The 24,832-nt window shown below is 43.9% G+C and overlaps 1 protein-coding gene across 4 annotated transcripts in view; it reads right to left on the bottom strand.

Annotated features, from left to right (window-relative positions):
• Window positions 1-24,832, bottom strand: part of AUTS2 (activator of transcription and developmental regulator AUTS2) — a gene marked incomplete at both ends in the record, with an annotated part of 1,191,273 nt that overhangs the window by 27,202 nt on the left and 1,139,239 nt on the right. For all 4 annotated transcript variants that reach the window (XM_080703046.1, XM_080703047.1, XM_080703049.1 and 1 more), the window contains one exon: window positions 56-527. In XM_080703046.1, the coding sequence (XP_080559172.1) occupies window positions 56-527 (472 nt within the window). The remainder of the gene's footprint in view (window positions 1-55; window positions 528-24,832) is intronic.

Genomic DNA, 24,832 nt, shown 5'->3' with positions numbered 1-24,832 from the left:
TGCCCAGCCCCTGCCTGTCGCAAGCGAGCTGGCCAGGGCAAGGGCACTGGCTCACCTTAGACTGTTGAGGCTCAGGCTGCTGCTGTTGTAGGCTGCCAGAGGCTGGGAGAGGCTCTGGGCCACAGGGTGGGCCTGCACAGGTGGGAGGCTCTGGTGGAGCAGCTGGGTGGGGGACTGTGGCCTAGGTGGCCGCTGCACCTGAGGCTGCGGAGCGGGCTGCAGCTGGGCCTCTGGGGGGCCCTGTGGTGGCTGTGTACTCGGAGGCGGGGGCTGGGGTGGCGCCTCTGTGCGGTGCACCAAGTCAGGGTCCGGAGAAGGGGCTCGGAGCTGGGGCTCCACCGGGGGCTGGGGTAGCGGCTGTGGGACCTGAGGGCAGGGGTCTTTAAGCACCACAGACTCAAAGATCGGTTCTTTGCAACAGTCCTGACTCTTCTCCTGGCTTCTCTCTAGACCCGATATCTTGGGGACAATCGGCCCCGCATCCTGGCTGTCATGTTCAGGCAGTGTGCCAACACCCAACTCCGGATCTGTGTGGGGAGAGCAAATATGAAGAGAAAGCATGAGTGTGGAGTGAGGGTCACAATCACACTCCAGCACTGTAGTGCACAGCTCCCCCTTCCTGCTCCGCCTCCACCGTGCGTGTGCAGGGACCACCACCAACAATGACCCAATGATGGGGATGGCCGGTGAAGAGCGATGGGGGCAGCCCTTGTCCCTCACAGGGAGAAAGGGACCTGGCCAGAGGAGGCAGCTTAGGCCACCATGAACCTGAAAGGCCAAAGTCTTCCATAATCTTTACCAAGTCTTTCATGGAGCACAATTAAGAAATAATAGCTGACAAGTTGATTTTTCCTGTTTAAAACAAATATAGTGTTTGAATACACAAAAGAGAAGTGTTTTCAATAACAAATGAAGCAAATGTGATTTAACAACAAACAGATGTTTTTTTGCCCCCTTACCCCCCTTTGCATTTTGACTGAAGAGAGACACTTGGCGGTTAGAGAAACAATGTTTTGTTTAGTGAGTGCTAAATTTCCAGCCAGAAGTCAGGCTTCCCGTGTTCACCAGTCAAGCCAGCAACATATGGGATCAAAGGTGCAGATGTGTTGGGCCTTTTCAGGAATGCCCCTTGGGCCATGGCGGGTCCCCACCCGACCAGTCGAGGGCTGTGGAGGCTGGAGGCTGAGACTAGGACTAGAGGCAAAAGTCTTCAACTGTGAGGGAAAAATAGAAAACAGGCACTCCTCTATGAATTTAAAAGATGTCTCCCCCCAAAGGTCAAAAAATCTTAAGTGTCACATCTGGTATAATGGCATGTCTGATGGTCCCATAAGCCAAATTCTGTAAAATTTTTAAATAGGATAATGAAAAGACCTATGAGGTATTAAATATAAAAGATTAGCCTCATTTAGGAATAAGGTCTTTTATGTAATATGGAACAGGAGTGGGGGAAGGTGGGCTTTCCTCCACTTCAATGCTTAAAAAAGACATACTTTTTATTACTACACAGTCTTGAAGTGGGAAGAGTACCGCTTACAACGTTCTCTGTACTGAGAGCATCCATCAAGCGTTCTGAATGACCTAGTGTGAGAGTGACCTTTCTCTTCCGAGCTCCTGTGTCAAACGTGAAAAGGATGTGGTACTGGTGGTTCTTTTATTTCTGTTTGTGTACTCTCGTATATATACTTGTCATTGTTCTTCCCTGGAATCTGCATGAAAGCCACCCATTACTTTCAATGTTCTTTTGGTAAAACAGTTCCAACCAACAACCGCACAAAGAGCAGAAACAGCCGGGCGTGGTGGCGCATGCTTGTAATCCCCGCGCTTGGGAGGTGGAGACAGGAGGATCGCGCTGGTTCGGAGCCAGCCGTGCTGGCTTAAGAGACCCTGTTTCCAAATAAAAAAATATAAAATAGGTCTGGGAGTGTGGCCCGTGGGAGTGTATCCCGGAGGTAGAAGGGCTTCCAGGAACCCCAGTACCACCAAAAAAAAAAAAAAAAAAAAAAAAGAGCAGAAACAAACCCTGGGTTTATAAGCAAAGCACAGTTTTGGCCAACTTGAGCCTGGCTGACTCCGAGGCTCCGAGAGCAGCCTGGAGCAGCACCACCGATGTGCTGGACAGGAAGTGGCCTGCTTTGGGTGTTGCAGGTACAAACGGGCACAGAATCCCATGAGATCCTGATGACAAGTGACCCTGGACTTGTGGTGTCTTGCTCATACATATTTCTGTCCAGTCCTGCTTTAAGAACCTTTCTAGAAAGATTGTTGCTGATGATAAAAGCTGAAATTTTATCAGTTGCCAAATCCTTACTTTCTAACTGCAATGCTACAAGAAAACAACCAACTCGGCCCAGGGCACTGGCAGGGCGGCCTGGGCTGCCCGGGAAGACCTCTGTCTGTAGAAGCCACAGATCCCCGGTCTGCCTCTGAGACCCTCTCAATCCTTTTTTGGTCATCTTTCACAAATTTTCTGTAATTTTCTTTCACAAAAATTTCCACAGCAAGCCATTCTGGGACGCCCTGAAAATAGCATGCCTCATATAATGCAGGCCTGTTAGTGTGGCCTGGGGTTTCAGCAGCGCAGAAATCCTAACAGCACCAACTAAAGGAGGTATATCACTCCATAAGTAGGTCTGCGCACCTGAGCAGGGACGCTTGCCACACTGACAGCTAACTTATAAGGATTCTGCTGGCTGCGATGGGCAGGAACACATTCTATCTTTTGGGACTGTTCTGTTCTCTCCCGATTAGGATGGTAAAGAATCAGCCAGAATTTTCTACCTTGGTAAAGCTTACATTCAAATTCCCTCCAAAAGTTAATGTCCAAATGCAATTTTTCAAATACGAGAAGGGTTCTTTTCCCAGGAAAAGAACGTGTGTAGGCGGGCAAGGAAGCACATGAGAGACACAGGCAAGTACTCTGAGATCTCACCTAACCATCTCCTGTTCTGTAAGAGCTCCTAGGATTTGGACACACTGCCGCGTGTGCAGAGGGCTGCTCTCCTGCAGGAATGGGCATGCTTCCCAAGGCTCTGCAAGGACCAATGAAGCAGCTTTCCCCATCCCGTGCTGCCCCAGGTCTTGCTCCCAGCCTAAGCATGCCCAGAGCATGAGGCATGGTGCCAAGACCCTGCCTGTCACTGCTGTCACTGACAAGCAACAAGGGACAGATAAGGGAGGACCTGAACCTCTCCAGCGAACCCTGCAAATCTACGTGAACCAACTGAAGGAGCCTGGAATCACGGGATCTTGAAGCAGGCCAAGTCCATGAGACCACCCTAGCACTTCGTCAACCTGAGCGCGCAGATCATCAGATCTCACTATATTGCAGGCTGAGAGTGAAACGCTCTGGGCTGGGTGAGCCCCAGAGCTGCCTTCCCGAGGGCCTTTCAGGTGATGCTGCTGGTCCTTGGGCCGCACTCTGAGCAGCACGCACGGTCCCTGGCCGTCTCCTACAGAGGGAGTGAACCTGGGAAGTGAGAGCGCTTGCTTGCCAGAGGTCGTCTGGCTGTAGGACACACCTGAAGTCCTGAGCTTTAACCGCTGAGTGTCTCTTATCTGATCCCCTCTGTGCCACCCCCACAATGAAAAGTCCCCAAATGGAAAATCCAGATTCAGCTAAAATACGTAAGGACACCAGTCAAAGGGAAGGGTTAGAAGAGCTACAAAGAATTACTAGAACACTGTACTTTTTTTTTTGGGGGGGGGGGTGGTACTGGGGGTGGAACCTAGAGGCTTTCTACCTCCGGGCTATGCTCCCAGACCTATTTTATATTTTATTTGGAGACTGGGTCTCACTAAGTTGCTGAGCGCCTCACTCAGTAGCTGAGGCTGGCTTCGAACCTGTGCGATCCTCCTGTCTCAGCCTCCCAAGCGTGGGATTACAAGCGTGCGCCACCACGCCCGGCGATCACTACTTTAGCTAACCCTAAAGGTCACCACCAGTCAATCCATCAATACTCTGATAGTGTGACCTATGATAAAGGTGGTGACAGGTGTGAGTGTTGGTAAGAATGTAGGGGCTGGAACAGTTCTATGACTCCCACTTGCACAGATCACTTAAGGTACAGATGTGTGTGTGTGTGTGTGTGTGTGTGTTTTACTGGGGATTGAGCCCAGAAGAATTCTAGCTCTAAACTACACCCCAGCCCTATTTTGAGTTTGTTTTTTTTTAAACAGGGTCTCACTAAGTTGCTGAGCGTCTCACTAAGGCTGAGGCTGTCCTTGAACCTGTGATCCTCCTGTCTCAGCCTCCCAACTACTAGGATTACAAGCGTGCGCCAACATGCCCCACGGCATCATGTGTTTTGTGGGTAATTGGTAATGCATTTCCTCTTCCTTTCAATTATTCAATAAATGTACCTTCCCAGTTAAGCTTTTCCATCTTGACAATCTGTCTTACTGTGCTTCTCCAAAACTGGCAGGGACACATTTTAAAAAGTCATTCTGTATTGCACTGTATGCTCTGAACTTGCCAAAGGATGAAATTTGCTGAGGTTGAAAGAAATAAGAACGTGCAAATTGACTGGTCTTATTTAAATGTGGTATTCATTACATTTTAGAGTTTAAGAAATCTCTCTTCTTGTGACTATTAAAAACGTATAATAGGTTGGCCGTGCAATCCCAGAAGATCCCAGATATAATAAAAGCTCAGGTCTCTCAAAAAAATAAAAATCATAGCTTATAATAAAAGACCTGCAAATAAAAATTACACTGCCTACTGTATAGTAAAAGGGAAGAATTTACAACATGTAAGATATAAAGCAATAAATATAACTCAATACATTTTTTAAAATCCAAGGAACCTGGGTGTGCTGGCATATTCCTGTAATTCCAGAACTTGGGAGGCTGAGACAGGAGGGTCACAGGTTCAAGACCGGCCTTGGCAACTTAATGAGACTCTCAGCAGCCTGGTGAGAGACCTTGTTTCCAAATAACAAATAAAAAGGGCCGAGGGTACAGCTCAGAGATAAAACACTGCTGGGTCCAATCCCTAGTACTACGAAGATGAAAAAGTCTGACTGTGATATAGATTTGATACAAATTTGGGGGAGATGGACTCCTCCTTTGTATGGGGGACTGAACCCAGGGTCTCCTACTTGCTAGGCAAGAGCTCTACCATCTCCAACCCCTTTTTAAATTTAATTTTGAGACCGAATCTTGTTCAGTTGCTCAGGCAGGCCTTGAGCTAACAATCTCCTGTCTCAGCCTTCTAAATTGCGCAGCTGCAGATGTATGCCACCGTACCAGGTCAAACGAATCCTATTTTGTACTTTCCCTGTAAACCCTACATCCTCTGGAGTGCAAGTTGGCAACACTTAGCAAAAACAAACAAACAGAATTTCCTTGACCTGGCAGTAAGGATTTAGTGTATAGATACAATGAAACAACACCATGGTTTGAGAATTACAAGTTTGGAGACACTCCAAATGAGATCACTAGGGGAATGGTTAAATTTGGTACATCCACACTATGGAAAATAGCACAGCTATTAAAAATACTCTAAGTGCACTGTATAACATACACTACCCTTTCTGGAAAATGGAGAAAGTAACATACGGTGATATAATATGGTAGTGTAAGTAACGGTATTTTTATATACTTTTAACACACATTCCCAATAATGCCACTGCTGTACGTTGTTATGCTTTGGATTTAACCTAGAGTTGTTCAATATTTGGGGAACCGTGACTGCAGTGGTAAGGCTACGCCTGGTAACTGAATGCCCAGGTGTCCCTATGAGTCTCATTTGTAGCAGCCATGCGCATACACCATTCTATCTACGGTTCCAAGCGTCTCACCATGTTAATGTCTTCCTCTATAAACAAGCATTATGTACTTAGAAGCATGTTATGTTGTAAATGATTTTCCACTTATTTCTTCTTTACATTTCACTAGGGATTCATATACATTTTAAAATTATGTATACAGATGGGCATATTCACTACATATTTAATTGCAGAAAGTAAAACAGAGTGCATTATTAAATATTTATTACATAAATTTTGGGCACTGGGTGTGGTAAGGCTGAAATTCGAAGTATCACATCTTCATGATGAATTACAACCCTTCTTGAAGTCCAATAGCTCACCAAAGATGTAGTAACTACCTTAAAGGGTTGTGTGGAAATGAACTAAGTCATTTAAAGTGCTTTTTGTAAAGCACAACACATAGTAAATGTTCAGTGTCCCCATAACTATTGGTGGGAAATATTTAATGCCACGGAAAGTATCTCAGACAAAATCACTAGTAAGTAAAATAACACACACTATGATCAGTATGGTCTCCACACTGAAATTTACTTGAATACATGTAGACATAGAAGGGAAAACCACACATCAAAATGTTCATCATAATCCCACATCCAGAAATAAACACTGACTTTATATAGTTGCCATCTAACTTACCAAATTTTCTAAAATGAATGCGTACTATTACTGTGAAAGAAAAAAAGATGTGTTCTAAACTGAGCGCCTTTGTGTCACACGTCCACCATCAAAAAAATTGCCTGGGTTGAGCCGGGCGTGGTGGCGCACGCTTGTAATTCCAGCATTTGGGAGGCTGAGACAGGAGAATCACGGTTTGCGGACAGCTTCAGCTACTACTTAGTGAAGCCCTCTGCAGCTCAGTGAGACCCTGTTTCAAAATAAAGAATAAAAAAAAAAATTGGGCTGGGGGTGTAGCTCGGAGGTGGAATGCCCCTGGGTTCCATTTTCTGGTACCACAAAAATAAACAAACAAACAAATAAATAAAATAATTGTCTGTGTTGCTGGGCACAGTGGTAGCACTTGTAATGCTATTACTTGGGAGGCTGAGACAGGAGGATCTCAGGTTTGAGGCCACCCTGTGTAACTTAGTGAGACTCTCACTAAGGGCTGGAGGTGTAGCTTCGTAGTAGAGCACCCCTGGGCTAGATCTCCTTTTAAAAAGTGACTGTTTTTGAAATTTTCTTACCAACTAGATAAATTAAAAGAAATAAACAAAACCTTATCAAAAGGCCAGATAAATACAAGCAAGTGCCCTCAAACTTGCCTCTCAGAAATGAGGGCAGAATATGGTGTCCATTCGACTCCCTTCTATTTCTTAACATTTCTCACTGGTTCTTACTTGGTATATTTAAACAGGAAGGAAATGGTGACTCTTGTTGACAAGGGAGGACAAACAAGGGGAGATGCACAAGTCCCCTAAGGCTTAGCTTCTGTTCTTTACTGTCTTGATACTCAGTTACAAATTTCTAATATGGATAAATCACTGCTAGATCACTATAGTGGAAAACCTCAAAGACACTAAGAAAACCATGTGGGGTATTAGCGTCTATCCATCCATCCATCCTTCTGAATCTCTGCTCCACATCATGAACAAATGACATGTCGTATGTTTATATTACTCCATCTTCTATTTAATTTCTCAACTTGTTTGTCCGAATGACAGAGCCACCAAGACCTCACAACACTTAAGGACTGAGGATTGTGGCCAAATTAAAAAATAAAAAAAAACAGACTTTAAATGAAGTAAGAGTGGGAAGATCATTCAAGTGCAGCACCGAGGAACCCCGACACATGGAATCATCAAGTTTCTGTGAACCAACATGCAGTCATTCAAGCTAGCCCACGGCTTAAACAAAGGCTGCATATTTTGTATGTGCTTATACAAACTGCACTCCTGAATTTAGCAACACTTTATTCCTGCCAACTTCTAGATCCTTCCATCTCCCAAATTTCATAACGCAATGATGTTTTACAGGGAAATTCCACCTTCTGGAACACACATGTCTCTTTATTTTCTTCCCCTTCTCCCTCTTCTCTTCAAGTCATTAAACAGAGACCAGTTTGTTCCATTAGCAGATTCAATTACTAGAACGAATGGAAGGATGACATTCAGTCTTGCAGCTCTTCTTCTCGGTCACTGAAACTGTACAAATAAATTGAGGAAAGCCCACTGTTTGTTCAAGGCAAATTAATTTTCAAACACTGCAAGAGTGGAAGATCAGGGGAATGATGGGTGCTTGGCAGGGCTCAGAGAGATCCCATTTTGTGCTTGTCATGTTGTGTAAACATTAATTACCATCTGGGAGGCTAAGCTCTGGCCTGAAGTCCGTATCTCAAACCTCTAAGGGCCTCCAGGATTCCTATTAAAGGCTAAATCCTAAATAGGAAAAATATAGCCAACACATCTGCCAAAACACCCGCAGCCTGCTGGGAAAGCCCTGTGGTGTGGAGTCCCTCTGGTTAGAGGCTGCTGTTACAAGGGAGGCTGGGTGGTTATCATCTGGTTCACCGGATTAACCCAGGATGGGGTCAATCTGATAGGGATTAAAGAAAAAGCCACACACTCTGTTGAGTGTACTTAACCTTGTTTCACGTTTATTCCTCCTAAACCTCACACCAAAACATCATCAACTGTGACGCATCCGCCCATGCTCCAGGTGTCTTAAACCAAATCCTGGCCTCCAAGCAGAGTATCAAACTGTCCTGGCTGTGGAGACTGCAGGGCATCTGAACAGCTCTGCCTCCAACAGACAGCCCTAATGGTCAGCCTGGGCTTGTTCACATTTCATTTCTTTGACAGCCTCCAGCAAATGAGAATAATCAAGAACTATGTATTTGAAGGATCAAAATTAGGAGAGAAATAAGCTGGGATCTGCTGGGAGTCTCAAGAAGTGTTTAAAGGCCCACCGATGTCAAGATCACATATAATCCTCACCTTTTTCACTTCATGCAAGGCAACAGCTAATTAATTAGCATTAAGTCGCTTGATATGCCCCGAGGACACGAAGATGAAGGAGAAACAGCCCCTGTGTTGTCGGAGCTGGCCATGGGTGATGTCGAACATGGCTAGAAGGAAAAAGCCTGGAACTGGTAGTCTAGAAACCCGTGGTCATAAATTCCAGTTTTCCTTATTTGTATAGCTTTATGATGATATCCTATATTTCTGAGTTATGAATGGTTAGGCACTTTAAACTATTTCCCCACTGCACACCTCCCAAGGATCAGTGCTAGGCTGGTGCCAGTTAAATACTGGGATATGCAGAGATCAGATTTGAAAACGGTATAGAAGACGAGACCTCTAATCTCTCTAGAACACAAGAGAACTCCAAACAGCAGTTTCAGAGAAAGCCCAAACTTTTGTGTTTGGGCCACAAAGATATGCTTTGAATTTTGTCTGTCTGTCTGTTTTTGGTATTAGAAATTGAACCCAGGAACTTTCTACTTCTGAGGGTTTTTTTTTGTTTTGAAACAGGGTCTTTCTAAGCTGCTGAAGTTATTGCTACATTACTGAGACTGTCCTTAAAACTGAGATCCACCTGTCTCAGCTTCCCGTCCTGGGATGACAGCCTCAGCGTTCATCAGCTGGCCTCTTGGAAAGATAACCTCCTGCTTGGTTTCCAGCCCTAGGTCCTCATCCCCGGCCCAAGTCCTTCCTTGGGTCTCAGCTGTCCTGGCCTGTTCACATTAAGAACACTCATGACAATGTGCACAGGCCAATCATAAACATCCTTAAAACCAGTGTATGTACAACACTTAACAAGCCGTTTCCCTGCACAGTGTGCAGGTTCCTCATAAGGAAAGGCCCTAAAAGGAACTTCAACCAAATGGGTATGTATTCATGCAAGATGGTGCACCTACCCGCAGTGAGGAGCAAATCTGAGCGCAAGGCTGCCACTGCACTGAAGGCATACATTCCCTGCACTGGGAGGCAAGAGGGGAAACGCTCTGCTTATTTTGGGAACTTTCCAAGAGGTGGGACCAAGGCACTGAAAATGAATTATAATTTTAGATTTTTGAAAATTATATGAATTCTAATGTTTGGTTTAAGAAGAGAGACAGAGAGACAGCCATCTTAGGATCTAATCATCCCATCTGACATTAGGATCAAGTGAGCACGCAGGCAGCCCGCCTTCCAGTACTGTCGTTCCCACGTGTCAATGGGGAGTCAAGCTGCCAGGCTCACAGATGGCGAGTATTTATAGACCTGATACCTTCCTCGCGGTCCTGTTGTCCTCTGCAGCTTCTGGTGCCGTCACCTGGAGGCGTGCTGTCCACAGCCCAAAAGGGCAGTGATCAGAGGCAACTGATCTGATCCCACTCACCTTCTGAAGCAAAAATCCTTTGGTATAAGGTACCCCTTGTCATTTTATCTGTTAATAAACTTTTTAAAAAATGTGTAGCATGTCTCTTTGTTGTTTTGTGTGTGTTTTGTTGTTGTTGTTTGTTTGAGACCATTGTGGACAAGACTCTGTTTCCAAAGAAAATAAAGTAGGACTGGGAGTAAAGCTCAGTGGTAGAGTACCCGAGTTCTATCCCCAGTAAATACACACACACACACACACACACACACACACACACACACACACACACACACACACAGTTACCCTAGGAGGAAGGAGTGAAGTGATTCTTTGCCATAACTCCTAATGGCTAGTCCTTCTGTTCTAGACAGAAGCAGAAAGAACTCAGGACATCCAAGATTGTGGACCGCTCTGGCCCTGGGCTTGTCCGGTGCCAATTTAGCTACTGAGTGGAGTCACTACAGTCCACAAGCAGTACCAGTGACCTCAGTCAGTTTTATACCAAGTATATACAACTGTCATCTGGAGTGTAGTAGAGAAGGAAGCTATTCCTTCAAAACTTCATCAAACACCCTAAAAGCAATCAGTGTTTTCTCAGTGCCATTCCTGTGCTCTGAGCTCTTCTTAATAGCTAATGATGAGAAGACGACTCTGCCTTGGAAAATCTCTCCTCTGTTTTAGTAATGCATGCTCTGTCAGCATTCAGACATGCTTGTCTGTACTCCTAGGACAGATGACGAAACCCTTCCCCAATCTGTTCACACAACCTGCTACAGCCCATGGGACCTGGGTGCTGCCAAGCCCCTGCAATCTGTTTGACTGGCTTATGTGTGAGCACCATAGGAGACTCTAGAATGAATCCATATGAGTCGCTCTTCTTTTCTGATAAACTGGAGCCTTTGGTTTTTTTTAGTTAAAGGAGGAACATGAAAAAGAGGACCTGGGCATCTTCTCTAAGCAACTTCTGGCCTTGGTCCCATGTCGTGCACCCTCTCTCACTATGGTTCCAGTGTGCCCTGCATCCATCCTGTGTGGTCTGCAGACCAGCAGCTCCGGCATCATCCGACAGCTTGGCAGGAAAGTGCACAGACCCCATCCACATGCACATCCAGTGTGCAGAGCACTGCTGGGAACGAAAGAGCCTCAGCAAGCCCCGCTGTGAGAGATGCCATCCACACAGCTGTCAATCCTGTGGAGGTGGAAATTATTCCTTCATTACTTCTTTGGGGGTCTCTTCTGTTGCATAAGTTGTACAGGGGGGTGATGTCACTCAAGATCAGGAGCTACCCCCGGTACCAAACATGAAAGCCAGCAGCGGGGAACTCTTATTTGTGGTGCTATTTCCCATCTGAGCTCCACACAGATCACTAGATCATTCACAATGGAAAAGAGGGAGCTACTGAGTCTTGCCCTATCAGTTACGAGAGCCACTTTCAAGGACTTCATGGTGGTCACAAAGAAGAGGACGTAGCTTTCTTGTGAATGGCATTATGGATAGAACCAAGAGTCCAGGATGTATACAGTAGAAGAATGTTTCCACCTGAACCGTCTGCACAGCCTTACAGGGACCACAAGCTGCCTTTCCTGGAAGAGAATGCTGACTGTCAGGAGAAGAATTCTGAGCTTCCTCAAATTCTTTTTTTATTTTTATTTTGGTACTAAGGATGGAACCCAGGGGCGTTCTACCTCCGAGCTACACCTCCAGCCCTATTTTTTATTCTTTATTTTGAAACAGGGTCTCACTGAGTTGTAGAGGGCCGCAGTAAGTAGCTGAGGCTGTCTTTGAACCTCGACCCTTCTGTCTCAGCCTCCCAAATACTGGGATTACAAGTGGGCACCACCACACTTGGCTCCTCAAATTCTTGAATAAGTTTTCCTCTGTTTCCTGAATAAAGTGCCGGTAGCCGCTCCTTGGAAGGTATAGATTCCTTATTTTCTTCCACCTTTTCAGAACTCAACCTTCTATAATTTCTCATCTTTAGGTACATGAACACTATCTCCTTGATTTGCAGAAATGGTGATAAATACCACATCTTAATAGTTATACACTAAGAAACTCTATACTAAATGACTTTAAATGTGAAAAGCAGAAAATAAATCTGCTTATTCTCTAGCCATGATGTTTGTAGAGTTGAAAGAGATTGTTTCTTACAGGTGGTGATGGATAATGCTGTGCTCTTCTCTATATAGAGTCTGCTGAGCCCTAAACTGGTTTACACAAACCATCCATGTAATAAGTACTTTGTAGGAAAGTAAAATCTCTTGCCGTTCTTTCAACACTTACCATTATTTCATTTTTGTCATCCTTAATTTATCATGAAAAGGAAAAGCTTTCAAATACAAACTTTACAGTTACATGTCTTAGCTGGGCACAGTGGTGCACACATGTAATCCCAGTACTTGGGAGGCAGAGATAGGAGGATCACAGGTTAGAGGCTAGGTCAAAATACCCCTGGATTCAATTCCAAATACAAAAAAATAGTTGGATGTGAAGAGAGTAGCTGGATAGGTAGAGATCTTCCCTTTACATATGAAATGTTACAAACCAGCCTGGAGGCATGAGCCTGGGGCATCTCAACTATCCTTGGCTAGAGCAGAAGTGAGTTGCCCAAACAGTAAAGCTGCCTCTGCTTACAGGTCCATCTTAGAAGGAAGAGGCCTTCAGACAGCCAACCTGAGACTTGAGGCACACACTGTCATGACTTAAACTTTCCTGCAATTATTTGAACTTTATCTTTAGAGATGCTTTCAAAAAAACAATGCAGGCAAGTAACATGGCATTTTTTCTTCTTCAACTACCTGGGAACTGTGTCCTCTTGGCCTGGCTGTCCTACCATCTCCTCCAGCTCAACACCACTGACTCCCGATGGCCATCCCCACCAGAAAAGTGCAAAACCACAGCGTCCATCCATTTCACCACGCTCACGTTTACCAGGAGTGGTTCGTGGGCAAATTACTGCCTATGTGATACCATTTAAAACAAAGAAAAACAATAGTTACAAAATCTACTGTCCCCCAGCAGCCCAGGGAGCTCAAGTGTAAACCAGACCATGTCGTCAGCCTAGGGCCTCAACCTCCCCGATGTCTTCTCAGTACCAGCAGCACCAGCTCCCCACCGCTCCCAGGCTCAGGGCTCACTCCCCTCCAGCGGCCTGAGCTCCAGGTGCTGCCGCTGCCCTTTCCCCACATACACTCCCACCTTCCAAAGTCCTGATGCAGGCAAACCACCCACCCCATCAGCCACACCCACGCACCACAGTGCTTTTATACCTAACGCTTGTAGGTCTTAATAGGCACTACTGTATTAAAAATAAAAATTATTTTATTGTATAACAATAAATAATATTATTATAAAATAGTAGACAAATACTTTTGTATTTGAATAACAATAAAACACATCTCTATTTGTATTGTACGTAGCAACTGTTTTTTGAGAATCTTTTTAAATCTTTACACTTATTTCAATTCTGAACACAAGGCCTTCCATAGAGTGAGTGCTTGATAGTTAATTTCTTTAACCACATAATATTCAATTTACGAAAACCTAAACAAGTTTCTTTACAACTGCAATTCCAAAGGAAAAAAATCACTATAATGAGAAAAATACTCAATAAACAATTACACATTAAGCCAAAAAAACCATGTCTCTTTGGAGTCATTTCCATAATTGGACATTATACTGCAATAAAATAATAGTATATAATACAGGCAAATGTAAAATAATTGGATGCCATTAGGAAGTGTAAGGATCCATTTTCCATATATAATAAAACTAATGTTCTACTTTGAATCATAAAAGATTCTAATAGCTTGGTTATTTTTATATTACAAAAAAAGTAGGGCAATCAAAAGCACAGAATATTAAAGGAGAACTATATTAATAATCAAAGGGAGGTGGAGCCTCTTCAGGTATGCACCTATGGTCTGCATGCTAGATCTAAAGTAGTCTACAGACTTTGCAAGCACAAACATACCTTTCTGTACATTGAAATAAGAACCAAAAACCATAAATAGTTGTTAACCTGGAATTGTTATGTGGAGGTATCAGAGGATTTTTATTTTTAACCCTCTACAGTGTCTTCAATAGAACACTGGGTTTAAGTCTAGAAATTAGATACAAAAGCAAGTATCTCTGCAACCAGCAGGTAACTTAATATATTCACCATGAGCAAACCAAAGTGAAAATCTTTTTAAAGTTAGCCATAGAGAACTGCTAAAACCTAAATAGAGAAACTAAACAGCAATCAAACACCAACACGCAATGGTTTCTAGAAGCAATGCCTGAACAATGAAAGACAAAGCCCACAGTACATGGAGGCTGGATTTTGTGTGTGTGTGAACACACGTACACACACTCATAATAAAAACTACAATTAAGCCGGGCGTGATGGCGCATGCTTGTAATCCCAGCATTCCAGAGGCTGAGACAGGAGGATCGCGGTTTGAGGACAGTCTCAGCTACTTAGTGAGGCCATTTGCAACTAGGTGAGACCCTGTTTCAGGGGGTGTAGCTTGGAGGTCAAATGCCCCTGGGTTCCATCTCCAGACCCGCCAAAAAAAAGAAAAGAAAAAAAAAAACTACAATTAGACAATATATTCATACAATAAAGATTTCTCAGCTGGGTGTGGTGTTACACACATGTAATCTCAGTACTTGGGAGGCTGAGACAAGAGGATCACAGATTCAAGATCAGGCTCAAGAACTTAGGGAGAATGTCAGCAACCTAGCTAGACCCTGTTTCAAAACAAAAACATAAAAAGAGCTAGGAGTGTAGCTTGGAGGTAGAATGCCTCTGGGTTCAAGCTCCAGTACCACTGTAAAAAAAATAAATAAATAAAATAAAAGAGAGAGACAGACAGACACAGAGACACCTCTCTAAAAATGCAGAGGATAGGAGTCCATTTTTGAAAGTGGTTAAAAAAAAACCACTGATTAGAAATTTAATACTGGAATCACAGTTGGACCCGCAATGCATCACTGCTGTGGAATTTGGAGGATGATTAACAGCTAGCGAGACAGGACATGCCATATCAACTCAAGAACACTTAGAAGGTAATCCTGGAAGAAAGTCTTTGTCCTCGGCTCTCACCCGACCATAAGCACATAAGCACCGTTTAAATAGGAGATCTCGATTCTGCCAGAGGTAAAAGCTCCTCCTGCAAGAGAGAAGCGCTGTTCCGAAGACCGGAGACTACTGCCAAGCGATGGCTCACAAATGCCAGGCAGGCATTTTCCCTGAACAAAGACACAAAGGAACTGTCAGAGCAGAAATGACAGGTCTTAACAGTTCTTGTTGCTCTTTCCACCTCAAACATGTCATCTTTCTTCAGCTCATCTACTGCACCAACCCACACTGGATCCCAACAATGGCATGCGCCTCACAGCCACGTGAGCTCTGCTAGTCTGGTTGGCTTGCTATTCCCAGGTTCACAAATACCACAAAGGCTAACTTAATTTACATGTGTCTATTCCTTAAACTTCCTTCTGGTCAGGACAACAAGGAAGGCTTTTACTCCAAAAGCAAAACTGTTCTGAAATCCTGACCTTAGAGACAGGTGGAGGCCGATCAGAAAAGACAGATTCTAACAGAGTATCGAGTTAATGCCCCCAACTTGGGATGTGCTTGCCCATAGCTATGGTGGGGGTCCCGTCAAGAGAGAAGTCCCTTACTACACACAAACAGCCTGAAGTCTGTCATGCTTGGAAGATAGGATCTACTTTTTTGGGGGAGAGGTACTGTGGATTGAACCCAGAGGAATTCTGCCTCTAGCTATACCCTCCACCCTTTTTTCTTCTTTTTGAAACAGGATATAAGCTGTGGAAGGCCTCACTAAGTCTCTTGAGACTGGGCACGAACCTGCAATGCTCAGGATCTCAGCCTCTCAAGTTCTAGGATTACAGGTGTGTGCCGCCACACCCCGACTGGAAGATCAACTTTTAATTAGTGACACTGATTGTAATTCTGATTTACTCAGATCTATAAATTAGCTTCTCCCAACAATCATACCTTGGACAAAAGGATCCCAGTTGAAATTTTATGTTTTCAAATATCCCCTGAGGAAAAATAAAACCTGTCTCATAGGGATGAGTCCAAAGTGTGGAAACAATGTGAAAATTGGTGGGTGGGGGTAGGGAAATGCTTGTCAAAGAATACAAGTCACAGTTTAGTGGAAGGAATATGCTAGAGATCTACTGCATAGCACGGCAACCATAGTTAGCTAATTATATTACACTGCATTCTTGAAAACTGCTCAGAGTGGAAGTTGTCATCACAACACATGAGGATTCCGCGAGGTCTTGCATATGTAAAGACGCTACATTTCACCATTCCACAATGTATATGTATTTCAAAGCATCATGTACACAATAAATACATATGATTTTACTTGTCAATTACAAAAAAATTTGTTTCGCAAATAGCAGGTGCTCAAACTATATTAGCTTTATTTCCTTTTACCCCCTTCCAAAGGGGGGGGGGGTAGAAGAGCTCCATTGAACCATTCATCCCAAGTTTTACTCATCCCTCCCTGCTACCTGAAGTGACATCCAAACTCTTTGCTTCTTACTGCCATACGCTGAAAACGACTACTGCTGCCAGGCCAAGTGGCCAGGGCCACTGCGTCATAAGGGCGCCAGGCAAAACCAAAGGTAAATTTTAGGTACATGTTTTTAAATTAGCCAATGGTGAGGGTGAGAGAGACAGGTGTAAATAAAATATAACCCACAGACTGGGAAAGAAAGCATGTCCTGTGTAGAATGCACCACAGATTCCACATGCAAGCAGGGACGCTCTCTCCTGAAAGCCCCAGAATGGTTCCCAGCGAATGCGTCAATCTTTTGGGGCACAAAGTACACAATTTTCTGTCTACCCTAACGAAGATGTGTAATTATAGAGTGCACAGTCTGAGGAAGAGCCACATATTGGTTAGTTTGTGCACTACCAGATTTTTTCAACGAAACAAAAATTAAAACACTGACAAGCTCATTATGAATAGTAACTGCACTGGGAAACTCAATAGATTGAAAAGCTGAACTAATAGTTCAGTTTAGATTTCTCCCAAAATGAACAGGCTTTCTATCCTCTTATGACACGATTTCAGAGGCGACATATATCGCTCTAAATGTAACTGGATTCAAGTCTGGCTTTGCTTCAGAACTAAGTCACTTCACCTCTCAGAAGTGGTTGGTTCCTTCATCTGACCCAGATAGAAAGAGGTTGAGCCTCCTAGTTTCTGGGGTTCCTTCTAGTTCCAAAAGTCTGTGATTCTACTGGAGTTTTAGTCTATTTCCTATTAAGAGCATCATAAATATCCAAAATTAATATCTAATTTCCATTTCTACACTGTTCCTAAATGAACCATCTCTTAGACTAGCTGCATGATAAGGACCATTCAAACTCTACCTTTCAGAATTCTGAGAGGTCTACTAAATGGGACTACTAAAAGGAACCTGACTTGAGAAATATTCTCCTGGCTGGAGGGGACTCTGAAAAATGGCTACATCAGCCAAGGCTGTCACTTTAACATTTATTTTTATCACCCTAGCAAAAATAGTCTTTAAGACTGAGTTCCCTGAGAGTAACTGGGTGGTGCAATTGTTTTTTTCTTTTTTCCCCTTCCTTTTCTCTTTCTTTGAGGTACTGAGAATGGAATCCAGGGGCATTACCTCTGAGCTACACTCTCAGCCTGTTTTATTCTTTATTTCAAAACAGGGTCGCACTAAGTTGTGCAGGGCCTCACTAAGTAGCTGAGGCTGGCCAGGGCCTGCAATCCTCCTGTCTCATCCTCCCAAGTACTGGGATTACAAGTGTGCATTGCCATGCCTGGCTTGGGTAGTAAGATTAATGTATCCTTCCCAGCACTCGGAATACCCCAGGAACACAGAAATGCTTTTACTGACCGAGTGAAGAGCAGAATGACAAAACATCTGCTAGAAATCTGACTGAATCCATACAAATGCACCAAGCAGCCCCACACTTACCAGTTCCCTGGGTCAACACTGAGGCCCAGCAGGCACATCTCTGCTGCCACTTCCCTCTGACCTCAGAGACCCTTCCACCACCTCACACTAGCCCACAAGCTGCACCCCTTCCGATGTGCACGTCTAGAAACAAACCTCAGGTTTTTCTCAAAGTAAATTCTACATTTATTGTAGTGTCTGTGTATGTCTTCACCTTTAACATGTGTAAAACTGAGTTGTTTTCACTAGGTTCCAATCCTATTTAAAAATCTGTCAGTAAGAAATTCTTGTGTCCCTAACACCACGTACTCCATAAGCCCTGTGATTTTTCATTGGACTGTGTTGAACACGCAGCACTGTGGTTCCTAGGAATGCATATACAATGCTATGTCAGAACTCACTATAAAATTAGGTGATTTCATAATGAAATGATTTTCATCTTTTAAAGAATGGATCAACAATTGGCCCCAGGGGGAGATTCCAGGGGGAAAGTTCCCAGGGGTATTGTCCTCCTCAAATTATTTATTAATGTACAGAGTTTGAGATCAAGTATTTCTGACTCATTCGTTTAAACCAAATGCATTAAGGACTTATTATAAGCTAAGTGTTAGAAAGAAGAGCAATATGAGACATGATTACTATCCTTGCAGAACTCTTAACTGAATGGCGTAAAGACATAAATCGCTATAATAAAATGTAGTAAAAGCTCTAATAAAGGTCCTATGAAATCTCAAAGGAAGGAAGGAAGGACTAACTCACAATGACAGAGTATGAATCCTCAAAGCCAACGAGCTACAATGAAGGGTTGAAGGGGAAAAATGGAACCACTAGGTTCCATTTCTCATGCTTCAAGCCTTCAGGACTTTTTAAAACCCCACTGCTAGCCGGGCATAGTGGCGCATGCTTGCAATTCCAGCACGTGGGAGGCTGAGACCGGAGGACGGTGGTTTGCAGATAGCCTCAGCTACTTAGTGAGGCCATCTGCAACTCAGTGAGACCCTGTTTCAAAATAAAGAATTAATGCTTGTGAGGCAGAGACAGGAGGATGGCGCAGGATCGAATCCAGCCGCATGTGCTGGCTTAGGAGACCCTGTTTCCAAATAAAAATGTAAAAATAGGTCTGGGAGTGTAGCCCGGAGGTAGAAGGGCTTCCAGGAACCCCAGTACCACACACACACAAAAATAATAATAATAATAAATAATAATAATGAATTAAAAATAGGGTGGGGTGTAGCTTGGAGGTAGGATGCCCCTGGGTTCCATTCCCAGACCCACAAAACAAACAAACAAACAAACAAACAAATAATAAAAACCCACTGCTCCTAAGCCTTGCCTCTCCTTTCTCAGCCAGTTGAAAACAGCTGGCATTTGGATTCACTTTACAGTAAATGCCAATCACTCAAAAGCATTAATGCAATTTCTGGGGCCTTAAAATATGTAACTGAAGAGATAGAAATAATGGCTCTGATTACAGTTTGTTAGGACACTTGGATTCTGCACAGTTCACACATGCGTCTGTGTGTGTGTGGTGTGTGTATGTGGTGTGTATGTGTGTGTGTGTGTGTGTGTGTCTGAGGTTTGAACCCAGAGGTGTTCTATCTCTGATCTACAACTATAGACCCATTTTATTTTTATTTTGAAACAAGGTAAAGGTCTTGCCAAGTTGCTGTGGTTGGCCTCATACCTACAATCCTCCTGTCTCAGCCTCCCAAGTACTGGGATTACAGGCATGTGCCGCTGCACCTGGCTTACACAGTTCCTTCTACACGAGCTGTGTGCATAGACAAAGGACAATGAAGAGGCTCACAGCCCAGTTCCCTTGTTAGTGGCTGAAGGAAGTGGGCAGGGAGGGCAGGGAACACCACCGTCACTCTATTGTAAAGGGCTGTTTCTTGGACAAGAAAGTAAACTTGTATTACGTGGTCCCAAGGGGATCAACGATATGGGAGGGAATGTCAGCCCAACAAAAAGAATACTTTGCTAACAATCACGGCTGCCCAAAGATGAGAGCTCCCTGCAAGATGTCTCAGGGGAGCTGGGCTCAATGTCCATCTGGCTGGGAAGACAGACAGAAGACGGACACATCTGATGAACGGCTGAGTATGGATCGACCACCTTAAGAGCTTCCTCCAAAGAGCTCTCTACTTCCATAGTAAGAATTAGCTCTGGGTGGGCATGATGCCTCAAAGAAATTGAAGGCTGACTAACACAGTGTTGGCTCTGAAATGTCTCTGGGAGCCAATAGCCAACACAGCAGTAAATTAAGCCTTCACAGTAGATGTGACCTGCACAAAGCAGGAAGGTGGGGCGTTTGAATTTATTCCATATTCCATGTGCCTTGAAAATATGGGAAAAAGAGCTGGGCATGGTAATTCCAGTGCACTGGAGGCTAAGGCATTCGAGACTTACATCCTCAGGAGAACTGAAGGTTCAAGGCCAGCCTCAGCAACTCAGGATGGCCTGTAGTAACTTAGGGAGACCTGTTTTAAAAAAAAAAAAAAAAAAAAAAAAAAAAAAAAAGAGCTAGTATAGAACATACCTGGGTTCAATTCCCAGTGCTACACACAGGAGGAAAAAAAAAAAAAAAAAGACTTAAGTCCTGCCCAGGAAAAGCATGTGTTAAATTTTGACATCTTCCTTTTCCAATAGTGACAAACGTAGACCAGCTCTGCCCCCTGGACTGTCACCATCACCATCCCCAGGGGCTGAGGCACCAGAACCCTGAAGCACGCACTGGAGATCCACCGGAGGGCTGCTGCCCGGGTGCTGGTGACCATGGCTTGCAGGGAGGGAGTGACGCCACCTCCCAGTTCGCCAGGACTTGAACGCGGCCTGTAGTGCATCAGCTCTTCAAGCCCAGCACACGACTACATGTCAAACAAAATTTGCTCTATGAAGAAAAAAAAATGCTTGTTTATCCAAGTGCTTCTGTGGAGCTCAGATGCCTACCTGCCTTTGCATCTCCTCAAGCAGCAATACCTGTTTCTCTGACCAGAGAAAACGACCTTGAATGCTACAGGTTCAAGCATTAGAAGTAACAGCCATGAAAATGGAGTGTGTCTGGAGACACCTCCACTCCTGGGACGTGTGCGTCTGTAACTTCCCTGCGGGGCTGAAGGCTTTGTTTCCTAGTAGCTGGGAAAGGCTGCAGAAAGACCCAGGCCCTGTGGCTGCCTTGTGACTGCTGGGAGTAAGGATAATCAGCCAGATGTCTTATGTTCAGCTCTATGGACTTTATCAGATCAAACTTTGGTTTAAGACTATCTTTAACAGAAGCCCTCAGTCCAGGTGTCAAAAATTTTAAATCTAATTAACTTGTATATTAAAGTGTTTCTCTTTATTGCTAATTGGCTGAATGTAATAATCTGTCGGCACTTGAATATTTTACTGCTATTCACAACCTCAATAAAACGGGCAATGACTTTTTCCTATCTTCAAGGTTACATGTAAAACCCCAGTGATCTGCAAGAGATTAGGACTTCTCTTTACCCCGCCTGAATACTCCCCTCTGGATTTTAATGTCATTTCAATGTCCTGTGCCCTTTTGGATAATAGAAAAGGTATTTGGAAGCTGGGCGTGGTGGCACACACTTGTATTCCCAGCACTCGGGAGGCTGAGACAGGAGGATCACGGTTCGCAAACAGCCTCAGCTACTTAGTGAGGCCCTGTTTCTCCACAACTTAGTGAGATGCTGTTTCAAAAATAAAGAATAAAAAACAGGGCAGGGGTGTAGCTCAGAGGTCAAATACCCTTGGGTTCCATCCCCAGACCTGCAAAAAAAATAAAAAAGGTATTTGGCAGAGCAGTTTAAAAAAAAAAAAAAAGCATGTCAGCCCATGAATTTTGGTAAAGAAAAAATAAACATATTGGAGTAAAATTAGGTTAGGGGTGGTGGTCTGTGGATTACAACTATGACACAACAGTTTCTTCATCCAAAAACTACACCCAAGTGAGAACTGATTACAATAAACTGGGACATTTCTGCCCATATCACAAATGATAGAGCAAAGAGCTTCAACAATAAATTCTTTCTGACTGGAAATCAGAACAACGATGTTCTCAATCCTTTTTGGTTCTATGGACTATGCAGAATTTCCCTATAGATTTCACTATCAGAAGGACCATTGGGAAGACCTACTGCTCCAGGTCCTTGGTGCAGGCAGAGCTTAAGCCAGAGGGAGCCGGGGAGGCTGGCGTGTGGAAAGCCGTCCACTCCAGGACTGGCACCTGAAAAGGGCAGCTCCAACCCTCAGGTCCCTGAGACCGCTGCCCCCCACCAGATCTGTCTACTCTTACTCTTTCTAGCTCCCTCCTTACCAGGGTCTCCACCAGACCCGTATTAAAGAAGTAAAAGGAAACTAATCTTGCCCCTTGTAAGCAGTTGTGGTTAGTGTTTCAGCCAGTTGGGAGAGCAACCCTTTTGACTGATGGGAGACTGCAGCGAGCAGGCAGTTCCTTCTGGTGCTGGTGCTGGGATCACTATGATTTACAAGGAGGATGAGGGGTGGGGAGGTCAGTCACTGGGGAATGGAGGGCAAATTTATGGCTCCATCGCGCAATCAATCTAGGTTATGTCCAGATCTTTCCAACAGTCAGAGATGTACTCTGTGGAAACAATCTCCTCCCAACCATATAGGATACAAATACACCTCTGATAAGCTGGTATTAGGAATGCAACGAACAACCTGATACTTCTTGGTCCCAACACAGCTCAGTGCTTCCCCACTTGATGTTCTTTCAACCCATGACCCCGTCCATCAGAATAAATCCCTCTTAAAATTATTCCTGTGTGGACGGATTAACATTTGACTAATTTATACATAAAAAGCACTGACTTGACATTTTTCAGAGTAGGAATGACTATTATTTTAAACCTGCATGTCAAGCCAGGAGTGGTGGCACATGCGTGTAATCCCAGCATTCGGGAGGCTGAGACCAGAGGATCGCGGTTCGTGGACAGCCTCAGCTACTTAGTGAGGCCCTCTGCAACTCAGTGAGACCCGGTTACAAAATAAAGAATAAAAAACAGGGCAGGGGTGTAGCTCGGAGGTCGAATGCCCCTGGGTTCCATCCCCAGACCCGCAAAAATAAATAAATAAATAAACAAACAAACAAACAAATAAAATAAAACCTGGACGTCAGATAGTTTTCTTCAAATGAGTACCCCAACTACAACACAAATCTTTAAACAAAACATCTCTTTACCAAACCTTCTAAAATATTTAGCATTAAAGAATGCCAGTCATGTCATTTTTCCCTTCAATCTGTATTTATATATTATCCCTAGATTTTTTATTGTTGGCCTTTTTTGGGGGGGACCCATATTTAAGTCTTTAGTCCATTTTCGTTTTTTCTGGTTTAAGATGAAAATCTAGACATCTAGTGAATAATCTTTGCTTTCATTCCCCTTTTATTTAAAATAGCTCTTTTCTTAAACATTTACTTATTGTTTAAAAATAGGATTTGTTTTTGGATAATCTGTAATTTTACAGTCTTTTAACAGTACAATAACATTCTACAGACACACAAAGAATAGATGTGGTCATTTCCCTTCTTCACATCTTTTCAAATATAAACTCCACTGGTCTCTCCCCACTGTTAACTGAATAAAACATTTCATTGTAGAAAGCTGGCCGTGGTAGCGCATGATTGTAATTCTAGTACTTGGGAGGCTGAAACGGGAGGATGGCAGATTCAGGGCCAGCCTCAGCACCTTAGTGAGTCACTCCACAACTTAGTGAGACCTTGTTTCAAAATAAAGAATAAGAATGGGCTGAGGGTGCAGCTCAGAGGTTGAATGCCCCTAGGTTTGAACCCCACTACCACACACACACAAAAAAAAGTTTGATTTTAACTGGCTTACATTACAAATTAATTGGGATAGATTTTAGTATTTCTCCTTCTAACTCAAGAACCTGCAGTTTCTTCAATCTCCTGTCTCAAAGATTTGCATTCTCATTAGGTCACAAAGTCAGTGAAACATGGCCTGCCTGCTTATGCCTTATTTTCTTCTTCCCCTCATAATAGGGATTCTGATGAAACATATATTCCCCCACTCTTGGGTGCTCTGTTCTTCAAACTGGGGATTTTAGTAAAACACAGAAGTGCCGCAGTAAAGCCAACACATGAACCTGAGATATAAGTGATTCCTGGACACAGGGAATGAGCAGGATAGACAGGGTGATGCGTCCCCTTTAACTGGACTCAGAAGTAAAGTGAGTAAGCCTAGAGTCAAAGGCTGAGGCTTTCTTCAGAACATCCCCCTCTACGCCCCAGGGAGTCTGGGTTACCTGCCTCAGGTGTGGCCCCAGCAGCCACCTGTTCTCCCTCCCAGCTCCTCCTGGATGAGAGCTGCGCCTTCCCAACACCTTCCCAATGGAAAGCACAGAAGAGAAGCTGCCAGTAGACCAGCAGGATCTGCCATGTCCTTCTGACAACATCCTTCCCAAGGTTGATTCTGTTCTGTTTGCCTCTTGATTTTAGAAAGGTCCAAGTGAGGCAGGAAAAGAAGAAAGCCAAATGCCCCTCCACTCTGGTTTTGGGGGCAATCTACTTCAGCTTTCTCTTGGCAATGCTTTATTACTAGAGCAGGAGCCACCTCCCTGAGGACTAGCCGTGCTCTCCCTGCGACAGGCCGTCATGAAATGCACAGAATTGATGTCTGCTTCATATCAGGTATTAAGGTTTTCTAAAATGAGGACACTGTCCTACTAATGAGAAACTAGGCCTTTTTTTTCTTTTCCTCTTCCAGATTTATATATATCTTGACCTTGGGTTGAAAGCTTATAATTATCTCCCTTA

Source organism: Muscardinus avellanarius, assembly GCF_963383645.1.
Source record: "Muscardinus avellanarius genome assembly, chromosome: 10".
NCBI classification, from domain to species: domain Eukaryota; kingdom Metazoa; phylum Chordata; class Mammalia; order Rodentia; family Gliridae; genus Muscardinus; species Muscardinus avellanarius.
Note: the sequence above shows the minus strand (reverse complement) of the source record. Positions and strands in the feature narration are given on the sequence as shown.